This window comes from Chiloscyllium punctatum, chromosome 32 (assembly GCF_047496795.1).
Source record: "Chiloscyllium punctatum isolate Juve2018m chromosome 32, sChiPun1.3, whole genome shotgun sequence".
Lineage (NCBI taxonomy): Eukaryota > Metazoa > Chordata > Chondrichthyes > Orectolobiformes > Hemiscylliidae > Chiloscyllium > Chiloscyllium punctatum.
In genome coordinates, this window is record NC_092770.1 from 41,644,609 (window position 1) to 41,656,227 (window position 11,619).

The window sequence follows — 11,619 nt, forward strand, 5'->3', positions numbered from 1 at the left end:
CACATAGTTTGCAGCTAAAACCAGCGCAACCCAAATGTAATATTAGATCATGGTGTTCATATACAAATTATTGGAGTGGGGTCAGGGCATTCACCCTTAAAGCTTGTTTTGGCATTCAGTAAGGACAAGGCTAATTTGATTGTGGCCTCAATTTGACTTTCTTTCCTATCCCCAATATCCTTTGACTCCTTTGTTATTCAAGGATTAAAAATGGTGCTTTCCTCCAGTGTTACTTTCTTACAACTTGCAGCAGCAGCTAATGCCAGACTAAACATCCCAGCTGTCTGCTCATTACCTGTTGATAGCTGTCTGGTTGGAACAGACATTCTAGTTTTCTTTTATTAATTTCATTTTTCTACTTTTCCAAAAATGGTACTCTTTTTAGGGATCAGGAGGCTCACGAAGGGACAAACCTGTGGTAATTTGTATTATGTTATGTGACTGGTTCAAAACTATTTATGAAACTCAATGAATATTAAATATTGTGATATCTCCTATGCATGGAGTTATCAGCAGCTTGAATGTGTATAAGTTTTAAAAATTTCTTTTATCCATTCTTGGGATAGAGGCAATAAAGGCTATCATTTCTTGGTCATTCTCTCATTGCCCTTGAGAAAGTAATGGCGAGCTTTTGTTTGAATATGTGATGAAGATGCACCCACATGCATGTATGTTTGGGGAGTTCCAGGATTTTATCAAAACATGGAATGGTTATAGCATAGGTCATTTGGTCTATCATATATGTGCCAGCTCTCTGCAATGAACAGCTCACCTAGTCCCATTCCACTGCCCTTTTCCATGGCCTTGCAAATAATTTTAATCTGCACGTGCTTCTCCAATTCTACTTTGAAAGGCAGGATTTATTCTGTCTGTCACAGTTTCAGGTAATAGATTCTAGATCTTAAACACTCTCTGAGTAAAAAAACATTTTTTTCCCCAGATTACCAATGGCTGTTTTGCCCATCAGCTTAAATCTGTGACTCTGGCTCTCAACCCTTCTGTAAATGGGCACAAATACTTTAACTCCTTTAGTTAAACTCCCACATGCTTTTTAAAACCTACATAAAATCTCTTCATTGTCCATTGTCTCAGTGCCAGTTTCTCCAATCTAACCTCATAGCTGAAGTCCCTCATACCCGAAAACCATTCTCATGAATGTTTCAATATCGTCTCTAATGACTTCACATCCTTAATAAAAGGCCATGCCCAGAATTTGACACAATACTTCAATTATGAATCAAATATGCTGAGTTATAAATGTGCAGCAAATCTTCCTTACTTTTAAACTCTATGCCTTCATTCATAAAGCCTAAGATCCCTTATGCCCTTTTAGCCACTTTCACAACATGGACTGCTAGCTTCAAGAACTTGAGCGTCTACAAGGTAAATCTCTCTGTTTCTTCACCCCTTATCGTAACCTTCCTTTTATATTGTCTTTTAATTTTCTCACCAAAATTCATCACTTCATACTTCTTTGTCACATGCTGTCCATTCTCTAGTCTACTGAACTCTAACAACCACTGACATCACAGGACCCATTGAGGATGAAGCTAATAAATATTTCAGGTAGTTGGTCAAAGTACAAACAACCAGAAACAGAGTTGAAGTTACAGTAGCATCCTAACAGAGCTTTACTTTAGTTCTCAAGTTCTATCCTTTAGCGCCCAATGCTTTCTGGGTAGATTTTCTATATTTGTATGACCTCAACCAGACAAAATCACTTACAATTACCAGTCACACAAGTTATAATACATTATTGTTTTGGAATGAACAAGAATGAAATATTTTGTAAGTACACCAGGATTTTAAGATCATAACACCATAAGACACAAGAGCAGAAATTAGGCCATTCAGCTCATCAAGTCTGCTCCACCATTCAATCATGGCTGATATGTTTCTCAACCTCATTCTCCTGCTTTCTCCCCACTGGTCCCATTGATTCTCAAGAGCCTATCCATCTCAGTCTTAAATACACTCAATGACCTGGCCTCCTCAGCTATCTTTGGCAATGAATTCCACAGATTCACCACTCTCTGGCTGAAGAAGTTTCTCCTTATCTCCATCTAAAAGGTCTTCCCTTTACTTTAAGACTATGCTCCCGGTCCTAGTCTCTCCTACCAATGGAAACATCTACCCAAAACCCACTCCCTGTCCAGGCCATTTAGTATTCTGTAAGTTTCAATTAGATTCCCCTATCATCCTTCTAAACTCCATTGAAAATAGAACCAGAATCCTCAAATGTTCCTCATATGCTAAGCTTTTCATTCCCCATTCTCAAGAATAGTCTGAGGAATTTTGTTTTAAACAGTTATCTCATGTTCATATCTAAAGGTATTTTTCAATAGAAAAATACCTATTCTGTACAAAAGGGCATGCAGGACAATTTCAAATAGTTGAGAAGAAAGAGCAGCTGACTGTGCTTCATTTTCAAATGAATGATTCATCCTTCCCTTTGTGCAAACAGTCCAAATCTTTTTTTTGTGGGTCTAATCTGTCCTTTAAATGATGGACATGCCTCATAATAGATTTGTCGTATGATGTAGGTAAGTGTTTATCTCTTCTTGGGAAGTGCAAAAAAATAGCAATTGTTCACTTAAATATAAAGTCTAAAGTAAATTCGTGTACAATATCAAATAAATATTTATATTAAAAGAGGAAAAATAAATCAAACCATTTCACATACAATGATATGATTCACTGATCAAATGTTTTTATAAAAGGTGATTCTATCTAAACTGTAGCATTTTTTCCAGGCCTTGGAGGTAAATGGAGTGATAAAAGCTGTACGGAAGAACTACCTTTTGTTTGTAGTTACAAGCTTATCTAAAGTCAGAAACATGTGATAATACTTTGTGCACCCTTCTGAACATGGATTCATCGCATTGCATTGAATTGTCTTGAAGTGGTAATGTTGTTGTATTTGTGCTGATTGTAACTATTTTAGTCCAGCATTAAATAATCAAATCAATTGCACAACAACTTGGTTGGTATTTTCTAAAACACTCAAAATATTTAACATTCTTCAAATCACAGATAACCCTACAGGATAGAAAAAGGCTACATAGCTCTTTGAAAGAAATCTCATTTAATACCATTTCTCTTCAACGAGCACATTATGTAAATTAGGAACTATCCATTTGAGAAGTCTATAATGTCGTAACTAATCTTTGTCTCTCATGTCAGGTATTGAACAGTCTTACTTTCTTCTTGATTTTTAATGAGAGTACCTCAAAGCACCTTCATCCTGTTAATCCTAATGTCATATCATTCAGAGAATGCCTAGAGACATTCATTAACAGACCTTACTGTGACATGACCATATTCCTGCACCCAATAAAGAGCACACCATTAAATAAATTGCATTGTTCTCCCGTTGCACAAGGTATATAAGATAGTTACAAAAGCAAATAATTTGAATGCTGGAAATCAGAAATAAAAACAGAAAATACATAGTCAAGGTTTGGCAGTATCTGTGGAGAGAGAAACTGAGCCCTGGATTTGCCACATTTTTCCAGCATTTTCTGTTTTAGATTGAGCGTTTACCATGTTACACCTTTTTTCTGAAGTGGGTTTGTAAATTGTTGGGTAAGTCTTTCATCACTTCAACAGATCCATAAAAATGGAAACAATCATAGTTCTGACAATTCACTTCATCCATTTAAAGTTCAAGAAAAAGGTAGAATGTAGTCGACAGTTACAATCACTGTTGACACTCTGTCAGATGCTGGGTGGAGAGAAATATTTAGCATTTCTGTAATGTTAAGAGCCTATTAAGCACCAGTATATTTTTCCCAATTTAAATTGGAATTTCACAAACCCCTAGTCCCCAGAACTGGGCAAACAGCAGGTCAATAATAAACCCAAATGGTTTGGTGTGGGCTGCTGTGCCTTTTCAAATGCATTCTGATGCTGCTATTTTACTAGTGACCCAGAGTGCCTGCATTATACTGGTGAGGCTACCTGGGGTATCCCACAGATTCAGGATGGTAAGAGCTTTGTGTCTGAGTACCCTGTGTGAAAAACGAGGTGATCTTCCTGAGCTTTTAGTCTAGCCACCATCACTGCTCCTCATCAGGAACTGACTGCTGTCTCGGTGGGGGTTACTAATCTCATTAACACTATTGTTGCACTCAATTATCCTCCAGCAGAATAGTTGCAGGCAATTCCATTTTAAGGGGTGGAAGCGAACTTTTAAGAATCATAAACTAGAATAATATTCTGACATTGGATCAATCAAATAAAACTTTCCTTGAAAACACACTGCCGGAGAACATGAAAATATAACAGAATCGATGCAGCAAAGAAGACCATGAGAGAGGCACAATACAATAATTTGGAGAAGCCAGTGTTGGACTGGGATGTACAAAGTTAAAAATCACACAACACCAGGTTGTAGTCCAACAGGTTTATTTGGAAGCACTAGCTTTCGATGCACTGCTCTTTCATCAGGTGGTTGTGGAGAATAAGATTGTAAGACACAGAATTTATAGCAAAAGTTTACAGTGGGATATAACTGAAATTTTATATTGAAAAAGACTTGGATTGTTTGTTAAGTCTGTCTTTTAGAATGACCATGTTGGTATCAGTTCTTTCTTATGTAAATCGCAAAACTCTTTTTAAAAGTTACATTCTCAAGTGAGAATAAACTTCCAAATGAACCTGTTGGACTGTAACCTGGTGTTGTGTGACTTTTAACAATATAATAAGTGAGAGAATTTGGTACAATGAAATTGCATGATCACTCAGCAGTTTAATGTGATCCAGAATATCCGGAGAAGTAGATTGTGAAATCATTTAAAATAATTTCATTAATTATTAATTCCAAATCATACTAATGGTTAAATAAGTAAATATATGTAACATATATTTTTATAAAGATTAAAAAGACTGGATGCAGAATGCTTTGATATTCAAAAATGCTAGAAAACAAGAAACCAAGAGGAGAATGCCTGCCCAACTGATCTCTCCAATTTCTGAAAAACTCTTGCTGAGTTCAGGCTGAAGCTTACCTGCTCTTCTGGGGGAGTGATAGAGAATTTCTCCTGACTATATTTCTTGACATCAGAGACAACTGTGTGATTAGTGACTTGGACTGCATCATGCTAGAACTCCAACCAACAGACTTCAGAACATTTTGTACCTCTTTTTTTCAGTCCAAGGTGATCAGAAAGTGTTTTTTAATTAAACCTGGGGAGACATTTTTTTTTCCTTGTCTGTATTTGTGTTTGAGTGTGCTGTTGTTTGATTTGGGGATAAATATTTATACATTTCTAATATTGGCTATGCAAATTAATCAGTTATTGCAACTTAATTGAATCAGTTTTGTTTTGATTGCTGTGTTTGTTAAAGAAACCTGGTTGATAGAGCTTTTCATTTAAAACCTGATATAGATAAATTATTTAACTGGCCAACTCAGTTACTGTGAAATATATTTTTACTTTATGTTGTGACCATGCAGTAATATGATTAGAGTGATGATACACTCCTCTAGTTTTATCCATTACATTACACAGAAATAATAACTGCTTGATTAAATCTAATGAGATAAGTTACACAACATAGTACAGTAATTACTAATGCTAAAGGGATAGGAAATATCACTAAATAAGAAACTGGCAAATACATGAATAATAAATATATGTTAACAGGTTTATAAAACATACATTTATAAAATAAGAAGTATATACAGGTAGACTTTAATAGAATACAAGGACAGCTGAAACACATAACCTGCAACTCCTACACCATCTGAAAAGTCAAGGATGCTTTGTACATTCTGGATAACGGCAAAGCTTTTGGAAGAATCCAGAGATACTAATTTTCAGTAAATCAGAGATTGCTGATTGCTCAGGCTCATGTTTTCTGAGTTTAAGGTGCAAATTGAATCACTGCCGGGTAAATGGGAGGCTAGAAATTTCCTGGATTGTGCAATCCAGGAAGTGTCTACCCAAAAGCCAGAGAAAATATAGGGCAGTATAGCTCAGTACAGAGTAGAAAGAAACAAGCAGTGCAGAAATGCCCCATGATTCAGGCATTGTCAAACTAGCTTGCAGTACAGTGAAGGTGATCCCTCTGCAGACTGGAACATGTTGCTGTGGGGCAAAGGACCGCACAGCAAGTTACAGAAAAGTGTGAGACTACAGCAATTGTAGGAGATTCACAGTCTGGGAATAGATAGGAACCCACTGCCTCCCTGTTGTCAGGGTTAAGGATATTATCAGCAGGGCAAAGAACATTTTGAAAAGGAAAAAGGAACAAACAGAATTCATGGCCCATGTATGTGCCAATGACATAAGATGCAAAATGATTGAGGCCCTTCAGTCAGTGGTTTAGAAACTAATCAGAAAGTTAAAAACAGGACTGCAATTATGTAATCTTTGAATTATTTTGTGCACTGGTAAGAAAAGGGTGAGCTGGATAAAATAGTGATATGCGTGGTTGATGAAATAGGACATGAAACAGGGCTTTAAATGCCTTGGACATGAAGCATCAGTTCTAGGACAGGAGGAATTTATTCACAATAAACAGGATGCTACTTAACTGACCAGGGCCAGCAGCTGTATGGAGAGGTTAGCCACTCCTCTGGGGAATAGTGTAACCGAATGTGTCAGGGTGACAGGCACCAGAATGAAACAGTTAAGAAGAGAAACAGACAAGGTGGAGAGACAAATAGCCCCAGTTTTAAAAGGTTCAAAGATATGTGTACTCAGACATTGGACAATCATGAGGCTGTCTAATATGTATTTGAAGTATATGTGTTTTGTGGTAAATAAGACAAGTGGTCCAGGTGGATTGGCATTGAAGATTGGCTGGCAAAACAATCATCTAGGACAAAACAAATTGTCACTTGAAAAATTATGGGCATTTAAATGAAAGTCACCATGAACTGGCTCAACACAGTATTTCTAGTATTTCTAGTGAAAGAGGGATCCAGAAATTACAAGTTTACCAGATTGTATTAGGCAGAATTCTCACAGATGCATAGAATCGTGGAATCACAGAATCCCTACAGTATGAGAAAAGTTTATTCGGCTAATTGAGGCTACACTAACCCTCCAAAGAAATGGCACCCAGACTGAGCCGGTGACCCTATCTCTGTAACCCTACAGTTACCATAGCTAATTCACCTAGCCTGCACATCCCTAGACACTACTGGACAATTTACCATGGCCTATCCACCTAACCTGCACACCTTTGGACCATCATTTGATGGGGCCTCATTGGCAGATTTGCAGGTGGAAGGGTTGAGTCAATGCACACTGTTCCCCATGTATTCTGCATCCACTCTCCCGCTTGCCCTCACCCCATTTCAAGCTCTCATGTGCTTGGTCACTAATTATTGGTCACTTAAGGGAAGTCTCTCACTTGGCCTCAATTGGAGAATTTCTCCTATTGGTGGATGTTTGGCAGATTATCCTGTTTGGATCATGAGCAGAAGGCAGTTTGTTTCCATACTGGTCCCCTTGTCAGATGACCCTACCACGAAGGTGTTGGCCCTCTCAAGTATTACTTCCTCGTGTGCCCTTCATCCCACATAATTCCCCTCCTCTGCACAAGACTCTCAATATTTAGATTCTGGGTTATGGGCCCAGCAGTGACCTTTTTGGCCAGTAGTTGTTTGAAGCAGGAATTCTGAAATGGAACATATTAGTATACAGAATAGGAGCAAATGTAGACCTATCAGCTCCTCAAACCTGTTCCATTATTCAATAAGATCTTGGCTGATCTGTTTGGATTTAATTTCACATTCCCATCTACCCTTATTAACTTTTGCCTAACAAGTATATGAGAAATAAATTTGTTTTAAACCAGTGCCCAGTGGAGGCTGGGTGACTGAATTTATTCAAGGCTGAATTAGACAGATTTTTAATCAGTAAGGAACTGAAGGGTTATAGAGGAAGCCAAGAAAGAGCCCATAGCCAGATCAACCATGATCTTATTGAATAGGGACACAGGATCAAGGGTTGGAATGGCTTATTCTGTTCCTAGTTTTTTGTTCCAAGGGCTTCAGTTAAAATTAGATTGGGGCCCTTGACATACCTGAACACTTTGTAAAAGAAATAGAGTAAGTAACCTTTCTTTTGAAAAATTAACGAAGTATGACTTGACCCTTTGGTGATTGATTATCTGAAGCAACTGGTGGCATTTAGATATACATTAACATCTTCAATGCTTTCGCTACGTGGATCAGCAGTGTGCTGATAGATTATGAGCTGTCTTGGTCAGATAGTGTGTCACAATTGTGTGTGAAAATTGCAGAGTGAATCCAGTTTTACAGAATGCCAAGGTAGATAAATTCTATTTGGTTATGTACCAAAACAAACGTGATCGCTTTCTTGCCTGCCAGATGCAGTATATTATTTCTAACACAAGATGGCAACAGTAACTCATCTAACTAGATAAATGAGTCGACTAAGATGCAGTGGTTTGGTAACAACATCACCATTGTGAAATTCACCTGACACTCTGGTTACTGTCACAACTATGAAGTTCATGATCTTTCACTAATAACTTCTGCAAGATTCAAACCAAATGGTTTATTTAACAAGATGTTCATATGCAACAAAGAGATCTAGGACCTAAATATGCAGGTCTCTAAAAATTAAGATGCAAGGAGAGGAAAACCAGTAAGTAATCAATAATGCTTGGAAATGCACATACTAGTAATACTGATCACCATTTTGGAGTATACAAAATGAGTAAAACCAGCAGGTTTCTTTTGCCAGTTTTACTGGTTTACCAGTTTTTCCTTCATATGGCCATTACAAAAGCAAAACAAGCACAAAGGTTTACTTCTAGTGGATTGATTTGACAAGTTATGCTAAAATTGGATCAATTTTTACATGGGCCATACATGGAGGCCTGTGTGCAGCTTTGGTGGCCAGGTTATGAATAGTTCTGCAGGTACTTGAAAAATGCACAAAATATATTCAGGGATGACAACATAACAGCAAGGTTATAATCTTTAGGATCAGATGCATAACGTGTTGTTTTTATTGCATGGATATCAGACAGGCACGAGACCTTTAAAATTACTGCATTACATCATAACATGTATGCATTAGTATGAAATGTACCCATAGTACTTTCCATTCATTCAGTCAGCCTTAAGTCAGCAGGCAGACACCCAGCTGTAACCTAGTCATTTTGTTGATGTAAATGTACAATATAACTGTAACCAAAGTAAGAATGACACTCAGACTGTACGTGTATGGATGAAATGTTATATAAGTCTACGTAACTCATTGCCAATAAATTTCCAGATATCTGACTTAACACAGATCCAACACGTTGTGGCATATAATACATGAGCTAACACATAGCAAACCATAAGAAACACATTCTGTTAGCGGTGAATTATTACATCATATGGTGGGTCTCTTCTCTTGAATGGAGGAGGTTAAGGAACGACTTTATATTTAAATAATGAAAGGTTTTGATAGAATAGAGACAGAGAGCATATTTACACTTGTGAACAAGGGCAAAACCATTGGCCATCAACGCTAGATAGTCAACAAGAAATCAAGTATGGAATTCATAATAAACCTTTTACCCAAAGAGTGATTAGAATGCAGTGCTCACTACCATGGTGAGTGATTGAGACAAATAGTCCAGGGATGCTAGATAAGCAGACAAGAGAGAAAAGGATATTATTTTCTGTTGATTGAGTTAGACAGCGGGGATGGAAGGTGGCTTGACTGGAATCTAAACATTGAAATTTTTTATCCACTATATTTTACATAATTCTATGGAATTGACTCAACAATGGTGCAGGACAGTTGCCTTTAAAAATACATTAAATAACAAACAATTCATATAATGTATTCCTTAGGTCTTTCATGGGGAAATCTGGAACATGAATGACAGAATTACAGAATTTAAGCCACCAAACATGGCTTTACATAAAATAAACTTGAAAAAAAAATTAAAGCACTTTTGCAAAGAAGCAAGCTCAGGAGAAAGCTAATTAGTTCAAAAGCAATGGTGTTTGGAGCAGTGGGAAAAAAGAAGAGTATTTTTATTAAAAGATAGTGGAGCACTAGTTAACAAAGTAATGATATATTCTCTTTGGATGAATCACCTAATCCAAATCCTATGTTCTCCAATCACAGAAGATTCATCAATCTGTAGAGAAACTTGCACCACTTTTATATTAATCTAAAGACTTAAAGTATTCTATGAACTACATTGTATTGGTTAAAATTTGCTTCCTTTATGCCCTTGCAACGCTGTAATGATGAAAACTTTACCAATCCTCCCATTCTCAACTACTTTGTTTTATTCATAGGGCTCAGTGATCTTGACCCCCCTGTGCCATGGGGAAGGACAAGGCTTAAGTATCTTAAACTCCTCCTGGCAGGAAGCCTTGGAAAATTACAAAAAACAATCTTATCTGGGCATCTAATATCCTGGATTGGGGGTGGGGGATGGGTGAGATTGTGTCACCTTTAGTTTGATTAACGATTATATCATCAGAATGCGTGTTTGTCAATTGTAGAACTTACATTGCTCCACTGGATGAGAGGAGCACAAGTTAATGATTGAGTTTGAGCGATCAGTCTCTCTATTTGAACATACCTAACTCTCTGCACTTCATAATTTTAACTGGTTTGAAAAGATAAAATTGTTACATTTAAATCTGTCACATTCATTTGGTGTACAATAAGGTTGTGGGCTGAACCTTCCATTTTTTGGCCAGCTGTTTCATTGAGTATCAGGGACAGTTTCTATTGGTGAGGCCTAGCAAAATCTTCTGCCATGTCTTACAACCTTGCCTCATTAACCAGAAGCCAACAACAATGGGTGCTTCTCTTTCCTGAGTCTAACCCAATTCTACCTCTCTCTGTATCTGGATCAACTCACCATTGCTGAGGTAGCCTCGAATTGACTGGCGTCAATGTTCCAGGTATCTCACTATGGCCTGCAACATCTTCCCTCACTGGCTGTCACTCACTCCAACCCCCAACAGCACTTACCCTGCTTACCAGCACTTACCCTCTCACTGCCTGCGCACTTGCTTGGGAAACCTCCCCATTATTGTTCTTAATCCCTGCCTCTCTCATTCCAGGAGGAAAGCATCTCACAAGAGAGCAGCAAGACTCAAGGTGGATAATGAGCTGTCCAACTATTGACTGCTCACCCCTTACATGGAGTGATCCTGGCTCTGACCACCCTAGTAGCTTACTGACCATGTCTAAGCCCCTGAACTAATATCAAAAGTTGCCCTTCATATACTGCCCTTCAGACCCACTGACTGAAGACTATCACTCTTACTTGACAGATGACTGCTGATAACCATAACAAGCTTCCTAGTTTTGTATCTACATGATACGGTAAAGCAAGACAGCAGTCCTTTGAGCTTTATATCTGTGGCCCAGAGGCAGGGTGCAAAGACACAAAGCAGGCAAGGGGTGCTGTGAGCATCCAGGTAGGCTTAAAGTGAGTGAGTGCTAAGAAAGCAAGCAAACAGCTGTGTGTGTATGTGTTTCTGAACACACTGTATCCTTGCTGCAGCATTGTAATAATAGTTGCTAGTGCAGCCCAAAGAGCAGTATTGAAGAGCAGAAATGTTCTATATGTGGATAGGAGGTGTGCTATGAGGGTTCTTAGATGCTGGCA

At 37.9% G+C, this 11,619-nt stretch overlaps 1 protein-coding gene across 1 annotated transcript in view; it reads left to right on the forward strand.

The window, feature by feature from the left end:
* The window catches only part of LOC140458096 (uncharacterized), a 58,470-nt gene extending 55,491 nt beyond the window's left edge, over positions 1-2,979 (forward strand). Inside the window, exon 6 of the mRNA XM_072552165.1 lies at positions 2,754-2,979. Within this exon, the coding sequence (XP_072408266.1) occupies positions 2,754-2,827 (74 nt within the window). The 3' untranslated portion in view covers positions 2,828-2,979. The remainder of the gene's footprint in view (positions 1-2,753) is intronic.
* Positions 2,980-11,619: the final 8,640 nt, after the last annotated feature.